This window comes from Peromyscus eremicus, chromosome 5 (assembly GCF_949786415.1).
Source record: "Peromyscus eremicus chromosome 5, PerEre_H2_v1, whole genome shotgun sequence".
Taxonomy (NCBI): Eukaryota; Metazoa; Chordata; class Mammalia; order Rodentia; family Cricetidae; genus Peromyscus; species Peromyscus eremicus.
In genome coordinates, this window is record NC_081420.1 from 122,578,056 (window position 1) to 122,605,875 (window position 27,820).

Sequence of the window (27,820 nt, forward strand, 5' to 3'; positions counted from 1 at the left end):
ATAGCCAATATTGGAAATGATAGCAGCTCCCTCATACAGTTGTTAAAGTTGGGAATCTCACTGGAAAGAAGCCTTCCATTGATCCTGAGGCAAACACCACTCTTCCCTGCCATCATTATTACGAATACAACCATTGCCATCAATGGTCTGGAATCTCTTGTTGAGGACAGAGCTTTTCTTATTCATATTCTACTCTGTGCCCCTTGGTTTGGGCACAGGGACAAGAAAATTGTATGAATTCAGATATATATATATATATATATATATATATATATATATATATATATATATATATATATATAAATACACACACACATATACACACACACAAACGTATATATACATGCTTGTATGAATTGTTTGGTCTTGTGTTTAGAAGAGGACACAGTCCCACAGCATGGTTCTCAGTAGCAGCAGAGACGGCATGAACTGCTTTTGAATCAACAAATATCAACTCCTCTATCTGAATATGCCGTGCAGTCAGTTGAGATCCCCTCCTGCTCTAGCTTGAGTTATGGACATTGATAAGGCCTGTCGCCATGATCTCTGGGTGCCAAAGCTTGCCTAAGAACAGAAACACTACCTCAGCTCTAGATTCAAACACTTCCTCCGGCATCAATGTGCGTTGTCCTTAGCCTGCCTCAGACAACCGAGTTTACTGTACAGAGAGCTCTCCCCTACTGTGTGTAGATGCTCAGTGCTGAGTACACAGGCAAGCATGAGCACGGGCAGATGCTAATGTTTCCTACATGTTCTGTAGCATGAATTTCTAAAGCAGAAATAATAAGGAATACTATCCCCCGATGTATTAGTTTAGAAACAATAAAAGAGTGACATGTCAATCAGATGCTACAAAATTGCACATAGGTAGGATGATCAGGTCTTGAGACCAAACACACATGATAAACAAATATGAAGCTGTCTTGTATTGGAATTTGTGGAAAATGGATAGATTTTAGCTATTCTTGCCTCAAAGGCACCAAAAATAAGAGCTAAGAAATTACAAAAAAAAAAAAAACCTCACTAATTTGCTTCATTCTACTGACCTTTGAACTCTAGGATTATGTTTATGCCTTAAATAACACTGTAAATTTATTTTAAAAGTTAATACTATCTCAGAGTGTGGTGACACATGCCTTTAATCCCAGCACTCAAGAGAGGCAGGAGGATTTCTGAATTTAAGGCTAGCCTAGTCTACAGAGTGAGTTCCAAGACAGCCAGGGCTACACAGAGAAACCCTGTCCAAAAACAACAACAACAAAAAACTGGATACTATCAATGAGGTAACTTTTATTCTCTAACCCACAGAATTGTAAGAAATTCTGAAACATAAGCATGCCAGCATAATATTAGATTATATTGAGATTTATGATATCTCTAAAACAACTATTGTTCATGCTCAACTCAGGGACTAAGCCTAAACCCTTCTTTTAAAGACCATGCTGAACTGTTAACTTTCATAATTCTTTGAAATTCCAGGCATGAATCCTTAAAAGGATGTGTGGCTTACAAACTTATCTTTATCCTGCTAGTTTCTAGGGTGGAGAGATTTATCAGTGGACAAAGTCTGTCTACTCAACAGAAAACTTGAGAAAAATTTGGAGCAATTGTGGATTAAAGGAGGTGATAATACTCTGCCCATCCCTGTAGTGAGCTGCTCATCATCTGTGAAATGACACAGCCCTGCCCAGTGTACAGGAAGGACATAAATATCACTCTGCAGATGCACTATTTCCTAAAACTTTCTGCTTAGGTGAACTCAGAAAAACTTCATCTCCTCCACCCACCTACCCACAAGAGAGATGAATCAAAGTGAGATTACATTATTTCACTCTACATAATTACCTTTGGGGTTTTCTCCCGAACCACCCAGTCCTAAAGGAGTTTTCCAAGTTAAAAACAATTTAAAAACATCAATTAAAATATGTAAAATATTCATTTTATATAAATTAATCTGGCATAGGTAGATAGATCACTTGGGCTTTATTTGACTGCTAGGAATGACTCAAATTTTATGACTTTGTGGTTTTTTTTACCTTATCAGATTTTTAGACCTTTCCTCTGAGAAACAAAGGTAATACTTATCCAACAACTGTGAAGATTAAATAAAATAACATAAGGCCTGGAGTCCCTTCCTTGACACAAAGTAGCTACTGGTAAAATCTGACAAGCATTTCTCTCCTTTGTAAGATAGACAAATAGGTTGTAGCATGGAAAGCCACTGGGTTGAAATGAGAGAGCTTGTGTTGAGTTCTTTTTCTTTTTAAATTTATTAGAAAAGTCATTTGACCCTTCTGAACAGAAATTGACTATTTTTCAATGAATGTGGATTTTAGTTTTTCTCCTAGAAGTAAAATGTTCATAGAATTTAACAATGTAATGTAAAATTTTAAGTACAGCTTTCTTAGTAGCAGTGGATATAGATGAATAAAAACCACAGAAATGCATGATATCCAGGCTCTACAAATGCTGTCTTTAGAAAGGCAAAGAACTACCACAGTGTTGATTTATTCCAGAATTATTAGAAGTGTTTTCTTTGGTCAGGTTCTTCACTGTGTATTTATTAGAAATGTCTTCTAACAGGGTACAAAAAGTGTGGACATACAGGTGACAGATGAGCTCAGTAGTAGTAATCTCTAGGAAGCTTTGCTTCACATTTAAGGTCTTGCTCTGATTGGCCCATTTTCACCTTGGTTCTGTGTAATACAGCAGTTCTAATCATCTACAGAGTCTGCTACTGTGCATATGCCCCACGCCTGACCACTTTTATTTACTGTAGATATGGAGAAAGTCAATCTTGGAAAAACCACAGCTTGGGTTCTATCATATTTTTTGTAGTGTTGATAATCTTTTCCTGTTTGATAATGCTGTAGATAACAAAGGGGGATGGAGGGACTGTCCTTGCCACTGATGGGATCTACATTAAGGCTCTGCTTCAAATCAAGTGATCTCCCCACTGCAATGCACAGCTACATATGCATAAAATTATGTGATTATCAGAGGAAAATAATTTTCAAAATCTAATTCAATTCACTTACCCAAACCATAAACCAAAAGAAGGAATAAAAATAGCAATAAAAGAGGAACTATATACCAGGCAATAACAGGTTTCATTTCCTACCAGAGAAAGAAATAATGCATACGAAGCCCACAAAGAGAATGAAGCCAATTCATTTTGATCCTGTGGCGATGCTTTGAAGCTTCTTTTAACTCAGTCTCTTTTACATTTCCAGATGCCATGAAAGGTGATGTAGGCAGAAGGCAACACTTATGGGACTGGGGGATTTCGTTTTGCCCACTAGAGTGAAGGTTTGGTTCTTACTTTTTCTGAGAGCAGCTTTAAAGAACTCTTCAAGCTGTCTGCGGAGTGCTGGCTGGCAGAGTTTAACAGCAGGTCGGCGTGGGTTGCTATGAGAGGCTGCAGCTGATTGATGTTGCTGAGGACTTCCTTGGCCTTAGCTGTGTTTTCCGGTGAATAGTAGATGAACTGGTAGCCCGTGCTGCAACAACAAGGACAGAAGTTATGGAAGGCACAGAGAGCCTCCGCAGCTCTAAACACACTCACTTCATTAGTCTTGCTTCATAAATAAGAACAGAGGTAAGGCAGGTTTACCATGTCCTGAGAGTTTATGTAAATTTAAGGCTAGATCATGTAAAACCAGCCCTCGATCAACCAGAGGGAAGATTTTATATGATTACATATGTTCAGAATTACTATAAGATGACTGCTAATGTACATAATAAATCACTAAACCACACCAGGAGAAAGAGTAGACCCTCAACCCGTATGATCAACTCAATCGCAGTATAAATCCTGGCTTGCAGCTCACTAGGGCTGCTTTGGCAGGTTTTTCGTCCTTGGTCGGAAAAGAGGATCAACTTTGTAAGCAAGTCTATGAAATGGTTAAATTGAGAGACACTCACATGCAGAGAGGAAAACAATGCTTGGTAGGAAGGAAGCATTCAATACACTACCTGTAGTTTTCTCTGTGACATTGACAAGCACAAGGCAGTAACAAACACCATGAACTCACAAGTGGAGAGAAAATAAAATCAACTCCAAGTGGCCAAATAGCCCATTCTATTTTAAAGAGAAAAAAAAAAATCAAATCTAAAGCTCCATTATATTATCTCCACATTTGTTCTTAAATGTAGCTTAAAAAACTGAAGATTGGTTATTAATTAGGAGCCTTTGACTTTCATAATCAGTGTGTAGGAACTGCTGGGGAACCTGGTGAGAGGAGAGGTTCCCTGCAGCAAAGGAGCCCTGAGCACAGAGCAGGGTTGGCGTCCCAGGATGGGCAGCAAGGAAAGAAAGGCAAAGGAAAGGGAGAAGGGGGCGGAGGAAAGGGAGAAGGGGGCGGAGGAAAGGGAGAAGGGGCGGAGGAAAGGGAGAAGGGGGCGGAGGAAAGGGAGAAGGGGCGGAGGAAAGGGAGAAGGGGCGGAGGAAAGGGAGAAGGGGGCGGAGGAAAGGGAGAAGGGGCGGAGGAAAGGGAGAAGGGGGCGGGGGAAAGGGAGAAGGAGGCGGAGGAAAAGGAGAAGGGGGCAGAGGAAAGGGAGAAGGGGCGGAGGAAAGGGAGAAGGGGCGGAGGAAAGGGAGAAGGGGGCGGAGGAAAGGGAGAAGGGGGCGGAGGAAAGGGAGAAGGGGGCGGGGGAAAGGGAGAAGGAGGCGGAGGAAAAGGAGAATGGGGCAGAGGAAAGGGAGAAGGGGCGGAGGAAAGGGAGAAGGGGGGCAGAGGAAAGGGAGAAGGGGGCGGAGGAAAGGGAGAAGGGGCGGAGGAAAGGGAGAAGGGGGCGGAGGAAAGGGAGAAGGGGGGCGGAGGAAAGGGAGAAGGGGGCAGAGGAAAGGGAGAAGGGGCAGAGGAAAGGGAGAAGGGGGGCAGAGGAAAGGGAGAAGGGGGCGGAGGAAAGGGAGAAGGGGGGCAGAGGAAAGGGAGAAGAGGGCGGAGGAAAGGGAGAAGGGGGCGGAGGAAAGGGAGAAGGGGCGGAGGAAAGGGAGAAGGGGCGGAGGAAAGGGAGAAGGGGCGGAGGAAAGGGAGAAGGGGGCGGGGGAAAGGGAGAAGGGGCGGAGGAAAGGGAGAAGGGGCGGAGGAAAGGGAGAAGCGGGCAGAGGAAAGGGAGAAGGGGGCGGAGGAAAGGGAGAAGGGGGCGGGGGAAAGGGAGAAGGAGGCGGAGGAAAGGGAGAAGGGGGCGGAGGGAAGGGAGAAGGGGGCGGAGGAAAGGGAGAGGGGGCGGGGGAAAGGGAGAAGGGGCGGAGGAAAGGGAGAAGGGGGGCAGAGGAAAGGGAGAAGGGGGCGGAGGAAAGGGAGAAGGGGGCGGAGGAAAGGGAGAAGGGGCGGAGGAAAGGGAGAAGGGGGCGGAGGAAAGGGAGAAGAGGGCGGAGGAAAGGGAGAAGGGGGCGGAGGAAAGGGAGAAGAGGGCGAAGGAAAGGGAGAAGAGGGCGGAGGAAAGGGAGAAGGGGCGGAGGAAAGGGAGAAGGGGGCGGAGGAAAGGGAGAAGAGGGCGAAGGAAAGGGAGAAGAGGGCGGAGGAAAGGGAGAAGCAGGCAGAGAGGCTGCATTCACAGGCTTGGTGGAATCTTTCCACATCCTTTTATAGCCAAGAGCCGAACTCTGTTTATAAATACATTAAGCCGGGCGGTGGTGGCGCACGCCTTTAATTCCAGCACTCGGGAGGCAGAGCCAGGTAGATCTCTGTGAGTCCGAGGCCGGCCTGATCTACAGAGGAAGATCCAGGACAGGCACCAAAACTACACAGAGAAACCCTGTCTCGAAAATAAATGGATAGATAGATGATAGATAGATAGATAGATAGATAGATAAAATACATTAAAGTCTGCTTTGAATATTTGTGAAATATCTTCCTTACAGTTACTAGCTAAATTATTTAAATTCCCATAATTTTATTTTCATTTTTGAGAACTTAAAAATCACTGAAAAAAATACTATCTAGAAAGCGGTTTTTCTTTCTCCTTTCTTGGTTCTTTGGTAGAAATTATTTAAATCTTTAAAAAGATGGTAATATTTTACAGATATATAATATATTCCTCACAATTTATATACTTTTTTGTAAAGCAGTTATGAGCAGTGTTCTGGCATGTTCGAACTAATCAGGAGAGCGCACAAGGAAGCGACAACAATGGTCAGAGCGTTGGGGAGCTGGGAGGTGCACTGCGGCATGGACAGCACAGGGCTCATCCTCTTCTCTCTGCTTGTAGTTCCTGGTAGGAATGCTCCAATGCTCAACCCACCAGTCCTTAAGAAATAAAACAACTCCACATTCCTTTTGTAAAGAAAACAGTTGTCTAAAGGTATCGATGTGGCATGACAGCGGGGGATGGTTCTTCATACCCAGGAGCTGTGGTTACAGGATCAGGACTCACTGCACACCATGAACAGAAAATGGTGTGCAGTGGGTCATGGAGGCCCTCTTCACTGACCTACTTTCCTGGTATGAATGTCTGCTTCCTGATCTTATGGGGTCTGACAAGCTGAAGCTCCCCAATGGCTTAGTCCTCAGAAAACTAAAGTGCCCACGGCCAGTGTTCTCCCATCTTTCTGTTCACATGACTTCTTTCTCAGTACATCATTTCTGACGCTCCTTATTCTTTCTCCCGTCCCTTCGTTGTGGTGGCTGCCTCTCCCCCTCTCTGCTTTTCTGACACTTCACTCTGATGTTATTTGTAAATATCATCCACTTTCCCCTTATCCTTTCCTCATTCTGTGCCCTGAAAATTCTTAGCATTCTCCACCCGATTCTCACATATGCTTCCAAGAATCATTCTAAATACTCTTTTTCTTGTGCCTTAGGTGAGTGATGCCCAATGTTAGCGGGCATAAAGTGCACTGACAAATGGGGAAGGGACTTCGGCATTTTTTTTAGGATATAGAACTTCTTTGCAATGCCAAGAGACATTGCTTCAGTGGGCTCTGCACTGTGATACATCCTTGGGAGGTTTGACTGCCAGTGAACAACTCTGTCATTAGAGACACCCACTGTCCCTGATTTGCCTCTGATGTCCCTGTAAATGCTGGGTCACACTTCACAAGGAGTCTGGTAAAAACCTCACTTGAGCTACTCTCAATTTCTCAGAAGTGTTTTACTGGGCTACCTCTACTGTCTCTCTCTGTGTTCTGAGATCCTCCGGCTCCTCCCCATGACCACTGCTTCTTCTGACATTCCCAGCATTCTCATCTTTACCCTTTCGATGACCTCATCCTCTCACCAGAGACTGTTCAGTCAAGCCTGGGACATAACCCAAGATCCTGCCATTGTGGCTCAGTCACGTCTCCTCTGAAGCTGCTATGTAGCAGGCATCTTGGTGAGGCTGAAAGATTCATTTTCCATACTGGAGGCCAGTGTTGCTGTCCACGATGACACAATATAGCATGGAGAAAAATCATCATCCACAAAATTACACTGAGTATGCACGGATTTCGTCTAACTATTGAATGACTTACTCTTGAAACATGTCATATATTTAACAGTTATAGCTTCTTAAATGGGATTATGAATATAATTTAATTATCTAGAAAAAAATAAGTATTTTATAGTGGTCTGAGATGTAGACTCAATCCAAACATTTGAGTCAACTATCAGGATAAAACTAGAACAAGAAGAAAATAATTTTGGAAAAAAATGTATAGACTATAAAAGCAAATTATGGATGATAGAAATTGAAATTGGTTTCACATTGTATTTGTATGAAATAAAAAGTGATTTAAAATATGTCCTTAGACTTTACACAAAGCTAAAAACAATGAGAGCATGGATACATGCCCTTTTACATATTTCATACGTATGTATGACCTTAGTCTCCTATTGCTGGTCTAGCTTATCTCTTCATCTTCTAGTACCAGCAAGACCCAGGTCTCAGCCCTTGGAGCTTTGGAGTTGGGGAACCATTTGACATTCCTGAGCATTTAATCTAGTGGTTTAAATGAGTCAGCCATGTAAAGGGTTTTACAGTGCACATCTCTAGCCCTAACTCCAACCAAAACAAAACTTCTTCAGGCATTTCCACTTAATATGTCCAAAGGAGATCTCAGGCAGCTCCCCATCCTCAACACCTAGCTTGGCTGGACTCTTTTGCACTTTTCTTCAGGACACGGCCACTAGCTTCTCTTCCTCCCTTACAGTTATCAGAAGAGTCGCCCTTTCCTTTCAAATAAACCCAGAATCCAACCCCTTGTTTCCATGCTCACTACAAATATCCTGGTACAAAGGGCCATCACCTCTTACCACTAGGGTTACACACACACACACACACACACACACACACACACACACACACGCACACACACATACAGAGAGAAAAAGACAGAGACAGAGAGAGAGAGAGAGAGAGAGAGAGAGAGAGAGAGAGAGAGAGAGAGAGAGATTTTTCTCAACGTAAGTCCATACAGCCCAGGACTTAACTGTAACTTACCTGTTCTTTCTCTACCCTCCCCAAAACTGCTTAACCCATTGCTCAGCCTCACTACTATTATAGGCAATGGAGATATGGAACAATGTAAATAAGAAAGGAAGGACAATCAGGAAATGGAAGAAGAAGAAGAAGAAGAAGAAGAAGAAGAAGAAGAAGAAGAAGAAGAAGAAGAAGAAGAAGAAGGAAGAAGGAAGAAGGAGAAGGAGAAGGAGAAGGAGAAGGAGAAGAAGAAGAAGAAGAAGAAGAAGAAGAAGAAGAAGAAGAAGAAGAAGAAGAAGAAGAAGAAGAAGAAAGCCACAGGGGAGAATGGCAGAAGACAGGGGCTGATGAATTTAAAAAAAAAAAAAAGTATTCTAGAGTAGTAAATCTCTCTTTGATGGAGTTAATTCTCCCAAGGAAAATTTCAGGATGATTGTGACGTACTTTTCCCCAGTTCATAGACGTGTGTGTTTGTGTGTGTGTGTGTGTGTGTGTGTGTGTGTGTGTGTGTGTATCTTGAATCTAAAGAGGCATCGACATGCTCTTAGTTCTAACTGACAAGAAAACCATATGAATAATACATAAGAATTTCCACCTTAGTCAGTTGAATCTACCCTTCTGGCTTCACAACAAGCATCTGAAACCTGAAACGGCTGAAGGTACCATCAGACTGCTCTGCCTCTCCTTGGCTGCTTTTTTTCCTGTTGGATGTGAGGCTTAGAGAAAAGAACTAGAGAAAACAACACTCGCTTTCTTTGCCTGCAGTCGGTTCATTATGTAGTTAGATGAGCTGTGCTTAAATTGGTCTTTGTTTTTCAGACTAGTCTCCTTGTGGAAAACAAACACGAAACAAAAACACGAACCTTGCACTATTGGAAACTTTAGGGTCCATGTATGTGTTGATCAAAGTTTAATTCTACCACTTTCTCTCTGTCAACTGGTGCTGATGAGGAGACAGAACCATGAGACGGTATCGGCCACTCCGCTCCTCCCTGGGAACTGTTCGTTCCTCTCCTCACTGTCTCTTACTACCTGTTTTAATTTTTAAGCTCTTGACTGTGATTTTTTAACCATGACGGCCTCTCTTATATACAAGTAGATGTAATAGGCCATCTTCATGATATGCCAATTGTATTTTGATAAATCTCTTAAAAAATGTCCTTAGCATGCATTAAAGAAATGGTGATTATTACCCATGGATAAAGATACAGGAAAATAGAAGGTACACTCATGAGCCATTTCATTTTTGCCTGTTAAATCTAATGTAAAAAGAAAGTTTAATAAAGCAAATAATTGATATTATAGATTTAACTAAAGTCCAAATGTTTTCTCCATCTGTATAACAAATAATAACTGAGCCCATACTTTGTGTGTCTGGTATTACACTAATGTTTTCATGGGCTACATTTTTTATTTCCACAACTCTCCAGAAGGAAATACTATTACATTATGTAGACATGGAAGGTGAAGGTTGGGTGGGGCTTTGCGTGGGTCACACAACTAGTATGTGTGGCAGAACGTGGATTCTAGATTAAATCTTCATAATCACCCAGCTTGAACTCCTAATTATGTTTGCCTATCTCTTGAGCATTCTTTTGAGCCATTTTAGATTTTAAAACTTATGAAGCTATAATTAATATGGGAAAGATCTACAATGTAATAATATCATAGCAGGTACAGACTATAAAACTTTAAAATTAAATCTCTCATCTTCTAATTAAGACTGTTCATTAGAGAAGGTTGTGATTCTAGTTTATAACAGAGATTAGTCTAAAGAAATAATCTGTGAATCATCTGATGCTAAATTACAATCAACACATTATTTACTGACTGCTACTTGGCCAATGAATTGAGAAAAGCAAATGGTCAGAGCTAGCAGCAAGGCTGTGAGAGGATACATATTATAATTCCTGTTCACTAAATGTCACTAAATCCCATGGCTGGCCACATGGGATTAAAAAGAAAAGAAAGAACCCTTTTATTTAGGGGTGGAGGTGCCTTTTTTCTTGAAAAATTTCCAAAGTTGGACTCTCAATTCTGAGTGTCCACTAATACCCTGAGGGCGTCCACAGTGACACAGCTTGCTCACTAAGCATTCGACTTCAGCCCCTGATGTTCACATCTCACTACATAGATTTTTTTTCCCACAGTCAATGATGTTTCTGTTCTTCAAGGTTTTATGATTGTTGGAAGTAGGTTTTCACACACACACACACACACACACACACACACACACACACACACACACACAAAATCAATCTGCAACCTATAAGGAAATAAAGACCAACTATTTCAAAGGAAGAAAGGTTTCTGTTCCAATCAGCAAACTTGCTAACTTTTCCAATATATTCACTAACGTGTATAGATTTGTATCCTATGAAATGTATATATGCATAATTTGGTGTTTTCTTCCTTGTTACATCTGGATTCTCACCTCCCACCTTAACAAGCACACAGAACGCAGACAATCCCCAGTCCTTTCTGACACCATTATACTGATGCTCTTTTTTTTCACTTGTGCTGACCTCATAAATGAAGCCGTCTTTACCTTCTGTATGCTCATGACAAGAGTATGATACTGGAATTGTTCAGGAAAAGTCACATTTAATAGATTTTTTTCAATAATAAGTCATCTCATTTTAGGTAAGCCTTTTTCCCCATGACATAAATCTCATGTGTACATTTTAAAGTTAGTATTTCATCACAATCTTACAAAAATGAGATTCTTCCTAGATTATTAATGCTTTTTTATGTATGTGTGTATGTGAAAGCCTGCTTATCATATGTGCATCATGTGTGTGCTTGTTGCCCATGGAAGCCAGAAGAGGGCTTTGGATCACCTGGAACTGGAGTTACAGGTGGCTGTGAGCCACCCTATGTGGTTCCGGCGACCAAGCATGTCTCCTCTGTAAGGGTATCAGATGTTCTTAACTGAACCTCAGGCTCCTCCTTAGATAAATTTTTTTAAAATCTAGACAATACTGTTTTAGATATGGTAAATTATTTTCTTTTGCTGCCTCTGAAATGATTATGGCTAAGTATATAGATTAATAAAGAGTTCTAAGAATTATTCTGGAAGTCTCCATTCAAGGAAGTCCCCGCTGCTCTCATTCAGTACGTACAGGTTGACATGACACAGTGGTTTCAAGTAGTATTTTACTTTATGGAAAGCAAGTCCTCTATAGAATCTGCTCACAGTTTTTCAAAATAAGCAGAAGGAAATGGTTCTGGTAATTTGTTTATTGATGCAATATTCTGGTTTAATTCCTAATCTTTCCGTGGATTGACATCTTTTCTTTGATCCCTCCTTCTGGACTTCTCAACTCTCTTTCTGTGTGTCAGCATTTTATGTGTGTGTGTGTGTGTGTGTGTGTGTGTGTGTGTGTGTGTATACATATATATACCTACATATGAACTTATTAAAAGCTATAATCTTCCTAACTTTTATATGCAATTAAGACACTGAGTTATAAAATAAAACCATTTAAATTATTTTTCTGAGTAAACTGTGACTCGTTTACTTAATGTCAGTTCTCAAAAATGTAAGATTTTATTTATGATTTCCAGCAATTCAGCTGCAGCAACAGTGTGGTAAATCAGGAGGAATCAGCCGTATATTTACATTGCAAATGAGGACCAAGGATGAATGGTTTTCTGAAACCTCACAATTCAAATTCTTCTTGTTTTGTTATTTTTACACAGTGCTATTTTGACAAATTTAGTATCAAAACTTCTAGAGTTATTTACATATTGTCATTTATAAATGTGTAAGTCTTTTTCTTTAACAATTTCATTTCTCAAAACTTTGAACTGTCAAGTGGTGCTTCCTGCCTAAACAACAGAACACACTTGGTCTCCCAAGCTACTGGTAGGTATTGGAGCAAATCCCCAACTTTCAAATGTTAAGTGGAAAGCGGACAAGGGGTATTATTGTCAGCCATTAAGTTGGCTCGCTTTTATAAAAACTTCTACCTTTCTTCTTTAGAATACATAACTGTATATTTCCCTTCTTAGTGAGATGGGAGCAACAGCACTTTTGTAACACATGCCTCGTGGCTGCTGTCTGTCTAGGACTACAAGACATTGTGTGCATGTATCTATAAGACACTTTCTACAAGTGCATGTTTCTGATTCTGATTCCTGATTCCACTGTGTGTCCTTACCATCCTTACTTTATTCAGTCACATCTGTCACTACAGGGAGAGTGACTGACCTCATAGGAAACCTTTTACTTCATGGATTCACTCCACCGTTAACCTTGTCAATGCACCAAATGCCTGTCGAGATAGTTCCCGGGGATCTGGAGTATGCCAGACAACATAGTCCATGCTTTCAGAATAAGCTTTATCTAGAAGGATGTTTACACTGGAGGCTGAATGCTGATGGGGGAATGTCTTTCTGTATGTTGTAAATATGTGTTTCTCTGATTGATTGATAAATAAAGCCATTTGGCCTATGGCAAGGCAGCTTAGAGGCAGGAGGGAAATTCAAAGGGAGAGACAGGAAGAAGGCAGGAGAAGACACCAGCCCACCGTCCAGGGAGCAGCATGTAATGGCACACAGGTAAAGCCACAGACCACATGGTAACATATAGATTAACGGAAATGGGCTGAGTTTAAGTGTAAGAGCTAGTCAGTCGTAGGCCTGAGCTAATGGCCGAGCAGTTTTAATTAATATAAGCCTCTGTGTGTTTACTTGGGGGATGTGAGTGGGAGAGATTTGTCCAGACCGTTGACGGGCTGGGACACAGGGTATCTTCTGGCTACAGAAAGTCTTAGCTACAGAATCAGACTGGGTTTCTAGTCAGTGCCCAGCCTTAAGGTAGAATCTGTGGCAGTAAGTGTGGATGCCCATGCTGGTTTGCTATGGAAGGCACTGTGTGAGAGAGGGATGGAAGTGTTAAGCGTGGGAGAGGAAGCTTAAAAGAAAGCACAGACAAATTACACAGGAGAGAGAGCCCCTGTGTTATAGTTCCAATGTCAGATGTATGTACTCCAACGTGCTTGTGTGTTGAATGCTTGGTCCCAGCTTGTAGTCCTATTATGGAAAGTTCTAGAAATTTATGGAAGGGAAAGTATGTCAATGTGTGAGGACATGAATTAGTTGGGTATATCAGGTCTCTATATCCTCCCCTCAATCTACTTCCTGTTCATCTTAACGTGAATAGCCTTCCCCCTACCACAAGCTCAGGAGCAAGAGAGCCAAATATATGGATTGAAATCTGTGAACCCATGAGCTACAATAAACCTCCTTTTAAGTTGTTTATCTCAGGATTTCTAACTCAGAAAACTGCCTAACATACTCCTCCTTCCAAGTTTTGCTTTCCATACTTTCAATGATCTATGGTATACCATAATCTAAATGGAAAAATAACAGAAATAAATGGTTCATATAATTTTAAAGTTACATGAATTTCTTAGTAGTGAGATGGAGTCTTGGACCATCCTGCTCTGCTTGCTCATGGCTGCTCCATCCCTCTCTGCAGAGTGCTGAACACCCCACTTGATCACAGTCCCTTAGTAGCTTTCCTGGATATCAGCTCAACTATCAGGATATCTTAGAGCCTGTGAGCAAGTAAACTTTATTTTACTGAATAATAGACCCAACTGTCAGGAATGATGCTACTGGTTACCTTATTACAATATATTGTTAGAGTTCTATTTTATTATTAGTCCTTCTCCTTCTCCTTCTTTCTTCTCCTTCTCCTTCTCCTTCTTTCTTCTCCTTCTTCTCCTTCTCCTCCTTCTTCCTCTGTTCCATGTTTATATGTTCAGCTTTATCATATGTGTATGTATGAGGAAGTACAATAAAACAATCTGGATCTATCTGAGTTTTAAGGTATTCTCTATGGTGTGGTGGTATTGTGTTCCCCAAAATATTGTGCACCCTAATAAACTTACCTGGGGTCAGAGACAGAACAGCCACTAGATCCAAAGGCTAGAAAATAGTGGCACTCACACCTTTAATCCTAGCACTCCAGAGGTAGAAATCCCTCTGGATCTCTGTGAGTTCAAGGCCACATTGGAAACGGCCAAGCATGGTGACTCATGCCTTTAATCTCAGGGAGTGAGCCTTTAATCCCAGGGAGTGATGGTAGAAGTCAGAAAGATATATAAGGTGTGAGGACCAGGAACTAGCAGCATTTGGCTGGTTAAGCTTTTAGCTGGTTAAGCTTCAGGTTTTTGAGCAGCAGTTCAGCTGAGATCCACTGGAATGAGGACACAGAAGTTTCCAGTCTGAGGAAACAAGACGAGCTGAGAAGTTGGCCAGGTGAGGTTAGCTATGGCTTGTTCTGTCTCTCTGACCTTCCAGTGTTCACCCCAATACCTGGCCTGGGTTTGTTTTATTAATAAGAACTTTAAGATTCATACTACACTATGGGTTTGGGGATGCACCCCTTGAGGAAAAGGTAACACTAATGCACAATATGCAACTCAGATAATAACCTTCAAGTAAGAAATAGCCAAATTGTTTAAAATTATTAAATCACAAAATTATATTTGCCTTATAGAAATGTCATTCCAGACAAAATGAACCAAATGGTTGGATCAATGCCAGCCGAGAAGCAAGGAGAGTGATTAATCTCCTTGGCAGAGGCACACCTAGAAGATAGTGCTCTGTGGGTCAGGATTATCTTAACCCATAGTTCATTAGTGAAATGAAAGACTTACAGAGAAGTTTGGAAGCAGAACTGATATTCAATCTTTTCTTCTATTAAAATGAAGCAAAGGGAGAAGGGTGCCAAGAATTTGCTGACCCCCGAGTGGAACATCTGAGGGGATGACAATGCAGGGGTTTTTTTTTTTTTTTTTGGCTGTATTTTGTGCTTGCTTCAAGACAAAGAACCCTCAGGAGAGGAGAATGTGAAAGCCAGTGAAGTGGGAAGTGACTTGATATGGCTACCTTGAGGGTATGAGGGAAGTGGAGCTACCTATGGATGGTTTCACATGCACGCATGCACACACACACACACAGGCACATACAGATCTTACAAATCAGTCCTTCCAAATCTGGACATAACATAGGACTGTGTCTGAAGCCCAATGTTTGAGATTGAGTTGTAAACTGCGTATTTATGGAAATTAATGCTTTTTCAAAAGACAATTTAATATCATCTCTGAAATTTATGCACCTTTTTACAAAAATTTATAAATAAGAACATAAATTTCCAGAATTACATGAATAAGGATATATTTTGGGAGTATAAGTGATTATAAAAATAATTAGAAATAATTTAAATCTGTGGTATATTTATTAATCATACTATGTCCAATCAACAAAATCCAAGTCAAATTTTAGAGAGTATAAAATCTGGACCTGGAGAGACAGCTAGTTGGTGAAGGGCCTGCTGTGAAATCATGAGGACCTAAGTTCAAATCCTGGGCACCTACCTAAAAATCTTGGTGTGTGTGTGTGTGTGTGTGTGTGTGTGTGTGTGTGTGTGTGCAACCTCAGTGTAGATGCCAGCCACCTTGTTGCATAGACAGCCCAACCAAATTAATGAGCTTGAAAACAACTGAGGAAGACACACAGTGACGAGCCCTGGTCTCTAGACCTGTGTGCACAGCCCCACATGAATATGTACATGCATGGCACATGCACAAAAGAATGAAATTCAACATGGATTGATGTGATGCCAAAGTATTTTAATGAATATAAAGCTATTTATATGTTTTATATAACAATAGCTAATATTGATAAGTTTTTACCATATACAAGGGACAATTATAAGTATTATCAAAATTCCAAAACAACCTCACAGGGTAATAAACCTAATTTCAACTTTACAAATGAGAAAACTATTATATAGAAAGGTGAGGTAATTTCATGAATGTCACAAAGGCAATTAAATGAGGTAGAATTCTTTTTACATACCAATCAAAATGAAAAAAAAACTTTTTAAAATAAATAAATTTTAAAAAATGAGTTAGAATTCAAACTCAAGTAGGAATTGATGTCTATGAACTATCTATGAGTAAAATTTTCTGCTTGCCCAAAAATAAAGAACAGAAAAATTAAATAGGACTAGAAAAACAGTCAATCACATTGCATTCAGTGACTTGAATTTGTGACACATCTAAAATCATTCAGTGGGGTATACTGAACTGGTTTATTCTAGGAAAGGAGCCAAGGCATTTAGGATCTCAACTACATGTTCCTTTAGTCTGAATTTTATGCTATCGGCAAACATAATATACAACTAAAACAAGAATTTTACGAAGGAGAAAATAACATTTAAAATTCATTTAGGGTCACATGCAAATTAGTGAAAACACTTCTGATCCCATGTACCATATTCCATCTGTACTCTACAAGCCTTGTCCTTCAGTGTGCATATATTCCCAAGCCACGGCAGGACTACATACTTAAAAGTATGTATCTGCCTTTCCCAAGCTGTAGCTAAAAGACAACGCCCTTTCCTTTAGAAACATTTGGCATCATGTACAGAGACTGTGCACAGGGGAGCACCCTTGAGCAGAAAAGCCACATGTGCAGATTTGGCAGAAAGAGTTGTGTATTTGCTAAAAGATAAATTGAACTGTGAGCTAGAAGTAGCCAATGAGAACCAACTCACAGCAAGTAGAAAATAGACCCTTAAGGAATCAAATCATAATCAACACAAAAATTACATTACTGTCTCCTTCAAAATGACATTATTTCCAGCAACTGGATTCAGTTCAAAAGAAAAAGAAAAGGAACTGTCAAAGGCTTTTCACTTGGCCTTATTTTCACTGTGCCTATGTGATTTCATTAAACCACTTACAAGAAAGTTTTTAATGGAATATGTTCTTTCGGAAAGTAGAAACAAAAGCTGCACTTGAAAATGAATGACATGAATTTGAACTATTGGTTCAGAGACTGAACTTTTAAAACAAATTAGTTTGGGTATATTGGACATAACTCCCAAAGAAACAAAAAGGCATATGTTGTTTTAAAAACAAAGGGCATTCACTCATGAATGGGCCAAGTATTTCACACACCCTCCTGGCAAGACTTAGGGAAAATCCTGGAAGAGGGATAAAGAATTGTAAGAGCATGAGGTTGGCGAGGACCTGAGAAAACAGTGTCTTCTGGAGAGAACAGAACTGATGTATCCATGAACTTACATCTACTATACCTATACAAGATCACGTCAGTAAATACTCCAGTAAGTATGGAGTAACGGCCCACAAGCACCCAGCCCTAGCTAAGGAGCTGGTGACTATTGATCACTACTAGGGGAAGAAGAGTCTACTATCAGAAAACTCTGCACTGTGTCAGGTCGATGGTTAATATCACATAGGATGTCTGAGAAGAAGATAAAGATAAAATAATACAGTGGCAGTGAAAGTTTCCCCAAACCATGGCTTAAAATGCCCATCTTTATGCATGTATCAAAACAAAGAAGACCAAGAAGAGTTCCATCATTTAAAGTGATTCTCTGCCTTACAAAATTCAACCTCAACTTCTAGTTATTCATTTTATATTCTGAGATATACTTCCTTGCATTGTCTCTCACTGAAAACACAGTATCTGTTGATTCAAAAGGCTTCAGGAATATATGAATGGTGTGACAGCTCTTTTGATGTTGAGTTTGCTCAGGCTAGCTTTCAATGAGTAGCCCTAAAGCGTTTTCAATTATATATGTCCTCAGCAAGTCGTATTTGATCCATATGTTTCCCTGGAGCTCAGTACTTTTTGATTGACACTAAGTTCACTGATGATCATTTTAGTGTATTTTACAAATAAAATAGCAACAAGAGGATATTTAACACATGAGTATTCCAAAGAAATCAATGTTTAAAAGCACTTTCATTTACCTTAAGTTTCATCCTTCATTTATGCCCTTATGTGCAATTTCCCAGTGAGAAGTGATTAGTGAAGACATCACATATTCATGCCGATATTTCAAACATAAACATGTCTCAGAGTGCAAAGATGAACTCAACAATTGTCTTTGTCAATTGCATACAATGATAAATTATGAAATTGTAGAGTTATGCCTTACATCTCACATACTGACAATTTGCGTTCAGCTAGATTCTGGATGTCTTGTGTATTCATAAGTTTTGAGTCTTGTAATTATATTGTTATTCTCTTTAAAATATAATTGGTTGAAAAATAAATAAGACAATATTACTAAGTCAATAAAAAATTTCCAGTTCCAAGCCGGGCGGTGGTGGCGCACGCCTTTAATCCCAGCACTCGGGAGACAGAGGCAGGTGGATCTCTGTGGGTTCGAGGCCAGCCTGGTCTCCAAAGTGAGTTCCAGGAAAGGTACAAAGCTACACAAAAAAACCCTGTCTCGAAAAACAAACAAACAAACAAAAAAAACATTTCCAGTTCCATACAGGATAGTAGAAATAGCAACTATTTAACTTCTGCATATCACATTAAACTATTCCACACGAAACATAGTTCTCCTAAGAACTCTAAGGAGCAGAAGGAAAAAGGCAGAGTGGTTTGGAGGCCTCAGGATGTAGAAGGTAAAATGACAATGAATCTCTTTTGTTACTCTCTTTGACCTCTATGTGTTGTTATTTGAGTTTCAGAGAATGCCTCAGAGCAGAAAAATGCCAGCGTCAGCAATAAAAGTCATAGTAACAAAATAACGCTAAAAGAAAGCCAAGACCTGGTGAAATTGGTAGCCCAGTGAATCTTGCTTCTTGGAGTTACATCTGCCCATTCTGGGGATGAATGCGCAAGCCATGGTCCTTCTACCAGAGGCTGGTACGGAAGGAGATCATGAGGAACACCTCTCCCCGTGAGGACTGTGGGCAGAACACTGTCTGCCACTCACACTTGAGTAAACACAGAGCATCCCCTCTTCCTTGGAGTCTGTGGTTTAAACTGACTTCCCACTCCCCGCAGGAGATAAATTCCTTCCCTGCAGGGCCTGTCTACCACTGGAACTCTGACTGTTACTTCCCAATGTCCCAAGGAAACCAAACCACTTTCTACAACAGAAAGATTTGGAAGCAGGACATAGACAGTAAGGAGAAGCCCGGGGACAGGACAGGACTTCCCTATGACTACAGTGATGGGAACTCTATGATCCCCATGTGATACACTATTACAGACATACAAGCGAAAACTAAAGAAATGGAACAAGGACTATAGCTGAGACCACAGTATGATGTGAAAACTGGTAGTGTGAAGAAGAGGAGGTGGAAGAAGAAGGAAAATACATTTGTATTGGAAATACAGTGATTCAATTTTAGAATGCTTTCTTCTGAAACATCTGGTCTCTATGGAAATGGATGATTCTGTGACAAATGTGCTCAAATGTTTAAAAGTTCTTGGTTTGTCACTCACATAAAGTGTCTAATAGTTAAAAACTAGCTGTCATTGTAGAACTGCTTCCCCATAGCTTTCAATGTGGAGGTTTCTAATCAAAGAAAAACCACTATTGTGAAGGAAAATAATTGTTCTAATCCTAACATCGCTTTTATGGCTTACACGAATGCAGTCATAGCTAGAGAAACTTACAAGGGAAGTGCTCCTTCCTGAACGTGGGATGAGAGAGGGCATGTGTTACTGAGGCAGACACTTTAATAAGCAGCATTTATAAGTAGTTAATAAGCAAAAGTGGAGGAACAGTAATGCAAACTGTTAAGAGAGATACTGTTTTAGATTCATGCTTTCTTTTTTCCTAAGTAACTAAGCTTCCAGAGTTAGTTAAACCATCTAATTGACAGCTCTCCTTTACAAATGACACAGTTACAGGCTAGGACAGTTTTACATTGTGCCTCAGTCCAAGGCAGCAATCACCTACAGGGTCATCACTAACAAATGAAAGAAAAAAAAAAGGATCTGTGTTCGTCATTAAGCATCTTTGTCTCCATGGTTATACCAGGTTATCAGTCTGCACACTATTTTTCTGGTGAGTAAGAGTGGTACCAGAGTATCCCATTGAGCAGCCTGGCTTTCAGGACAATGTTCTGCCAGCAGAGCTCTCAAGATGCCCATTCATAAAGTTTGTGGGTTCTAGTCTATTCTCAAGTAATTTAGAGAAATTCAACAACTTTCATTTATCTGCTGGGTAAAAATGTTAAGAACTACTCATTAGGATGGATTGATCTTCAATATACTAACCTTGTCTACAGACTTATTCAAAGGAAAGATAATATCATCAATGAAATGTTTGTCTTCTTTCTTTCTTTACTTACTTCCTTCTCTCTGTCTCAAATCTGTGGAGTAGTTTTCGAAGACCTCCATTCTTGAATCCCTGAAAATGGGCAGCTGGGGCACCCACAGTGATGACGTCATAGAGAGCATCTGGAATGAAAACAGGCAAGGAGATGAACACTTTGCAAACATTTGTCTCCTGAACTAAAGTATCCACTCTTCAGGAAGTTTTAGAAATTATTCTGTTTCAGTTTGTAGGAGTGACTATGAACCCTCATCTCAAGGGGGTAAGAAGAACTAATCAATCTTTCTAAAAGCTACCTGTGCACCTCAACAAGTTATAATATTTTCAAGATTTATGACTGCATCTTAATTATATGCTACACTGCAGAACAGCATGTTCTCCATTCCTCTATGTACTTACTGAGATAACATGTTAATTGGTCTTTTGTGTGTTTTACTTTATTGAGTTTTGCATCATTTAATTTGCAATCATATTGAAATTCAACAATAATGAACAATTTCTCAACCAAAGTTTTCAAAGAGAAGAACTAAAAATATTAATTTATTTTGGCTCAAGGGCAGAATGGTACAATCACATTAAAAACAAAATCTATCCAGTCATTTCCTGCTTATTTATTCTGAAATTTACACAACTCAGAATACATACTTTTGTAATGTCTTACATAACATAGAAAGAATTCAAAATATCTCATTTTATTTTCCATCAAGATACTTTTTATAAAAATAAATCCATTCATATAAATTGAAATTCAATCTTTTGACCCTAAATGTTATGGCTTCAAAACATGCCATCATTTTTATATTCAAATGAAAGATAAGGAAGGCAGAGTATATGTTCTCTAGTTAAACTACATTTTTGTTGAAAAATCTAATTTTATAGGAGATCTTTCTCAAATTGATTTTGATATTGACATATTGGTTGTTTCTGAGATATGGTTTACTGAGAAAACATAAATCGTTTCATTAGTCTTGGGTAAACACCATCGCTTCTTCAAAATTATTCAATCTAGATCCACTTGAATTGTTATTGTTTTACATTAGAACATCTCCACTCTGAAAATACAAGATCAGGAGAAATAAAATACAATTTTCAATGTGACCCAACCCTTCATAACAATCAGTTAATGGACTGTAATAATAATTACAACCTGATAATAACTTTTTAACTTTTGAAAAGTCACTAATATACTGAAATATAATATTTCTGGAGATAGAAGAATGATTGTTTTATAAGAAATTTAATTATTTCCTACCCCAGAGAGTCTAATTTATGGTTAAGAAAAGGATTAGTTTCATAGTATAAGAAGTGCCATAGAGAAAGGCAACCAACGGTCTTACTCAGCTATGAAACCTATAAACCACAATGACCAGCATGTCAAGAGATTACCAAGGATGGTAGTGGCAATTTTATATGGGCTGTAACCAACAGCTGTCTAGTTTGACTTTAGACCTGCTCAATACAGGGAACACATGCCTAGCATTGTAAACCTAGCCAACTACTAGCAGTAACATGGACCACAGAGAAGAACCTACTCCTGCCGCTTTCCCAAACCAGTATAATCTCTAATTGCATTCTTAATATATATCCTTGTACCCATAGATAAGAGAAGCTCTTACCCCTTTCTGCCTCTCTTTTCATTAGATGGGGACCATTATAGAAAGCCACAACTGTTCAAGATACAAGGAACAACTATTGTCTTTTGATTAGAAAATGAAACGTATGAATCAAGCCCTGAGAAGTGGGTATGCTCTCTCCTATTAGAATGTCACCATCCCTGTCAATAGACAGAACAGGAAAACATTGTATACTTATTCACTACAGCATACCAACATCAGTATTACTCATCTATTTATCTATACTAGACAAACAACAGAAATTCCAGTCATACTGATATCCTTGACTTCAATACAGAACTATAAAACTGACTCTGGGTTCTTTTTTTCTACATTTAAATTTATTTGTAACCTCTTTCTCTGTCATTAAGGAAGTTGATTCTAATTATTAACATATATGCATATGTAATCAACCTCTCTATTCACATGAATTAGCTTTGTTGATGACCCACATTTTTGTAAGAAATAGATTTATCCAAAAAGTTGCAGCATTTGCATTTTTAAAAACAGTGTTTCCGAATGTTTATTAAGAATAGCCCTCCTTGTCCCATTCACTTAATGAAATTATCAGCTTGAGTATTTTAAGTGTCATTTATTATCACATTAACAAGAAAGTAAAAATAAATTAAAAACAAAAGAAGGTAGAGTGTATAAAATTCTAGGGAAGATTTACTTATTAATAAAAAGCAAGTTATGTTTCTTCTTGAAGGTGAAATGCCAGGAACCGGAAAAAAAAAAAAAAAAACAGCACAGTAATTGGCTACTCAATACCAAATGCTCATCCTGAAAACATATACATACAATTAACGCTATATGGACTAAGCAGGGAGTATTTATATCCTTAGGAAAAACTGTGTGTGTGTGTGTGTGTGTGTGTGTGTGTGTGTGTGTGTGTGTAACCACAACTGAAAGAAGCTATGAATTTGAATGAGCAAAAAGCAGTACACTGGAGGGGTTGGATGGAGGGAAAAAGAGGAAGCGAAATGATGTGAAGACAATTTTAATCTTCATATAGAAAGACAAAAAAGTCAGGATAGTTCAAACAAAAGACAGCAGCAACAACAAAAATTGCTGGAGGTATCACCATCTCTGATTTCAAGTTGTACTATGGAGAAGTAATAATAAAAATGCATGGTATTGACATAAAAACAGACAGGTGGATCAATGAAATCAAATTGAAATCACAGACATAATTCCACACTTCTAGGGACGCCTGATTTTTGATAAAGAAGCCAGAAATACACAGGAAGAAAAGAAAAAAATCTTCAACAAATGGTGCTGGTCAAACTGGATGTCAGCATGTAGAAAAATGCAATTTCGACCCATATCTATCACCCTGCACAAAACTCAACTCCAATTGGATCCAAGAACCTCATCATGAAACTACATACACTGAACCTGACAGAAGAGAAAGTGAAGAATAGCTTTGAACACATTGACACAGGAGACAGTTTCTTAAACAGAACACCGTTAGTGCCAGCACTAAGATCAACAATTAATAAATTGGACCTCATGAAACTGAAATGCTTCTGTAAGGCAAAGGACATAGCAGCAGCCTATATAATGGGAAAAGTTTTACCAACTCCACATCCAATAGAGGTCTAATATCCAAAATATATAAAGACCTCAAGAAACTAGGTATTTAAAAAACTAAATAATCCAATGTAAAATGGGAGTGCAAACTTGTATAGCCACTATGGAAATCAATATGGTGGTTCCTCAGAAAGTTGGGAATTCATCTACCCCAAGATCCAGCTATACTACTCCTGGGCATATACTCAAAGGACTCCATCCTACCACAAGGGCACTTGCTCAACTACATTTGTTGTGAATTTATTCATCATAGCCAGAAACTGGAAACCACCTAGATGTTCCTCAATTGAGGAATTGATAAAGAAAATGTGGTACACTTACACAATGGAGTATTACTCAGCTGTTAAAAACAATGACATCACGGAATTTACAGGCAAATGGATAGATCTTGAAAAAATCATCCTGAATGAGGTAACCCAGATCCAGAAAGACAAACACAGTATATACTCTCTTATAAGTATATATTAGCTGTTAAGTAGAGGATAATCTAGCTACAATCCACAGACCCAGAGAGGTTAGGTAAAGAGGAGGGCTCTAGGGGGCATACATGGATCTCCCTGGGAAGGGGAAATAGATTTTGTAAGTGGACTGGGGGCAGAGGGGAGTACAGTGGGAGGAGTCAGGTGGGGAGGTGAGGGAATGAGAGAGTGGATAGAGAGAGCTGGAACTGAGGGGCTTTGGGGGATTATGTAGAAACCTTGTATGGGAAAAATAATTTTATAAAATATTTAAAAATTATAAAGAAAATAAGATAGAAGTAATAGAAGAAACACAATGTTCATTTCTGACTTCCACATGCTCACATCAAAAACTTCAATCCTCAAATTAAATATGGCACCAATATTTATGAATCAAAAAGGAAATAAAATTCAGAACTAAATTTTAAAATTTATTAAATTAAAAATGTCAAAGCATAACCAATGTTACATGATTAAGAAACTCCAAATCATCACTAGATATATTTTAAAGAGAGAAAAGACCCTAAAACATCCCTCACATTTGACCTTTGTAGAAACATGTGAGATCATCCAGATGCAGGATCAGCACTTTATCTAAATTCTAAAATTGTGTCTCTTTCTCTTTCCCATGTCTCTATTCACCTATGACATTCCATTAATGCAGTCTCTTGTACAGGACACCTAAACTTTGTGTCTGGGTATTGAAGAAGCATTTAAGGTCTCACTCTGGCCTGTATTCCTATGTGTATAGATAAATTGATTCTGCCTCTCAGCCAGACTCAATGCCTAGAAAGCTTGGATCATTATGAATCTATTCTAGGTTCATAAGTTTTGATGGTAAAACTTTTTTCCATTTCACAGTTTAAAAGGTTTATTTGAATTTTTAAATGTCAGCATTAAGACACAAAAAGAAACACTGAAGACACCAACTAGAAAATACTATTGAATCTTCTTCCTCAAATGAATATAGATTTCAGGATGAGCAATAGCTTTGTTCTACAGCTACAGATATGGATATGTAAACTTTGTCTCACACTCTGAAAAACAGTGCACTGTATACAGTGAATAATCCTTAACTTAAAATCAGAGAGTCTGTCATATTCAAAGTAGATCACTCAGTTTCTTAAAAGATAATATTTTCAATAAAACTCACAAAATTATTATCTAAGAGAGGCTTAGTATTTTGGAACACTCATCTGAGAACTAACAGTTACTAATAAATGTTTAAACAACTAAGTCTCTCTCTTTGGGTCGCAGAGCCTTGAATTTCACTTGCAATTACCTAAAAGTAGCAGATTGATCTATGTAGGTAGTTAATTTCCTGGTCTCAGAATAATGAAGAAAGATGTCCAGTTAAAGAGCCACATTTATTCTTAACCATACTCCTTCAAAATCAGAATTAACTACAATTGATTATTTTTCTTTAGGCAAGAGCAGATAGAATAGAATCATCCATATAATAAAATCCAAATTGAAAGGTAGCAATTTAATAACCAGGAAAGGTACTATTAGTTTAAATTATTCTTATTTTCTCACTCTTTGTGTATTTTCATAATTTGAAGTTTTTAGTCATGTATGACAGAACTCTTCAGATTTTGGTGTCAAGAGACAATCATTAAAAACAAGGTGGGGTGTTTCATAGAAAACTAAAAAAAAGTACTTAAAGCATCCCTCCCTTTGTCTTTCTTTAAAAATGTGCTGTAGCTGAAAGTTTTCCTATGTCCCACCTGGTCAGCATCCGCTCAGATCCAAGTAAATGCAGAGAAGCTAGTATTAACTAAAATTTGCTTGGCCACTAGCTCAGGCTTACTACTGACTAGCTCTTGCACTTAAACTCAGCCCATTTCTGTTAATCTATATGTTGCCACGTGTTATGTGGCTTTACCTGTGTGTCATTCATTACATGCTGTTCCCTGGATGGCAGGCTAGCATCTTCTGACTGAGCCTTTCTCTTCCCAGAATTCTCCTTTTCTGCTTATCCCACCTATACTTCCTGTCTATCTACTGGCCAATCAGCATTTTATTAAACCAATGTACAAAAGCATTATCCCACAGCATTTCCTCTTTTCTCTTTAATTAAAAAGGAAGGTTTTAACTTTAACATAGTAAAATTACATATAACAAACAAGAATTACAGTTACAATATCTAGTCTATTTGTATTTTGTAAAATTAAAGAAAATATTCTACCTATCCTATATTTGTGAGTCTAAAGTTTCATATCTACCTTATCTCTTATCATAACCAAGGAAAACCATAATTATAACTATCTAGTCTTCAACTACAACAAAGACCTCAGAAGGATATAATATTACCTAAGTAAACAGGAAGTACATTGTAAGCAACATTCAAAATTCTAGAATGACAGAGATAACTGCCTGCCTGGACATTCACCCAAAGTCCTTCTGTAATGTTGGGGCATTCATTTTCAGTCCATATGCCTAGAGTCTCTCAGTCATTTTTCTCTGTGTTCTGTAGAATGTCTGGCAGTTTCTTCTGAAAAGCAGGAACCTGAAGGACCATTTTTGCCTTGCAAAGTTCAGTGGTCATCTTTCTATGGGTCCTGCATGTCCAGTCCATATAACCTTTTGTCAAGCAGTCCAGGCAAGAACAGTTTCTTGCCCAAATGGCTACTTTTGCCAAGAAGAAGATAAACTCCATATGGAGTGTCTTTGATGCCCATATATTTTAGATAGACAGGTCATCTTCAAACACTTTAGAAATCTACAGAAGATAGCATTTAAAATGTTTTAATAACATAGATTTTTTTTTATGATTATGAGACATGTCTGCTCCTGACAGCACCAATCTACTTCAGAAAAGATATGGGCATTGAAGAAACTGCATATGGAGTTAACTTTCATTGTGGCAAAAGTTAGCCACTGGGAAACAAAGTGCTTCTCGCATCGACTGGGGACAGTATGCTATCCAAAATGGACAAAAAGGACACAAAACAAAAGACTACTGATCTTTGGCAAGACAACTGTAGTTGCAGCTTTGGCAACAGGCATCCTCTGAGGCCAGAGCAATATGGCATCATTGCTGAAGTGGCTTTGCAATCTGGAAAAGGTACAGTGCCCCTTTCTTCGAAGGCAGCTGAACAGGCAGTGGACCGATGGCTTATCGTGTGCAGTGGAACAGCAGCTGAAACAGTTATTCTTGAAAGAGTAACTAGGCTGACGGAGTCTAACCTCTCAATAGTAGACTGACATTTAATAAAGGAGGTGAAGCCACCTACAAGCCAAGAAGAATGGGCAGCCAACTTCCAAAAACACCAGCAATTTCCAGAATTTAAAATCCTGAATCATGACAGGACACTAGTGGAATTCAAGTTTATCTGGTATATGGAAGACTCACACCAAATGTGAGGTCGAGCTGTAGGCCTTGTATACATCCTACTTCACAAATGAGTCTGTCAGATACACTAAGCCTGTAGGCCAAAGATGATGCCCCAAAGTGCAGAGAAACCTTGGGTGACTGTCCAGGCAACTGGCTGTTTCTGTCAACTCACATTTTTTTTGGAAGTCACTTGTTTGCACTTCCTGTTTTACTAGGTAATATTATTTCCTTCTTGGGTCTCTGAGGGAGTTGAAGATTAGATAGTTATAGTTATAGTTTT

At 39.0% G+C, this 27,820-nt stretch overlaps 1 protein-coding gene across 8 annotated transcripts in view; it reads right to left on the reverse strand.

The window, feature by feature from the left end:
* Positions 1 to 27,820, reverse strand: part of Inpp4b (inositol polyphosphate-4-phosphatase type II B) — a 359,360-nt gene that overhangs the window by 133,428 nt on the left and 198,112 nt on the right. For 6 of the 8 annotated variants that reach the window (XM_059262652.1, XM_059262647.1, XM_059262653.1 and 3 more), the window contains 2 exons: positions 20,556 to 20,664; positions 3,323 to 3,500 (listed from right to left, as the gene is read on the reverse strand). In XM_059262652.1, coding sequence (XP_059118635.1) covers positions 3,323 to 3,500; positions 20,556 to 20,664 — 287 coding nt within the window. Of the gene's footprint in view, positions 1 to 3,322; positions 3,501 to 20,555; positions 20,665 to 22,067; positions 22,071 to 23,353; positions 23,366 to 27,820 lie in introns of all 8 variants that reach the window. The other 2 variants (XM_059262649.1, XM_059262654.1) reach the window with 1 other exon arrangement.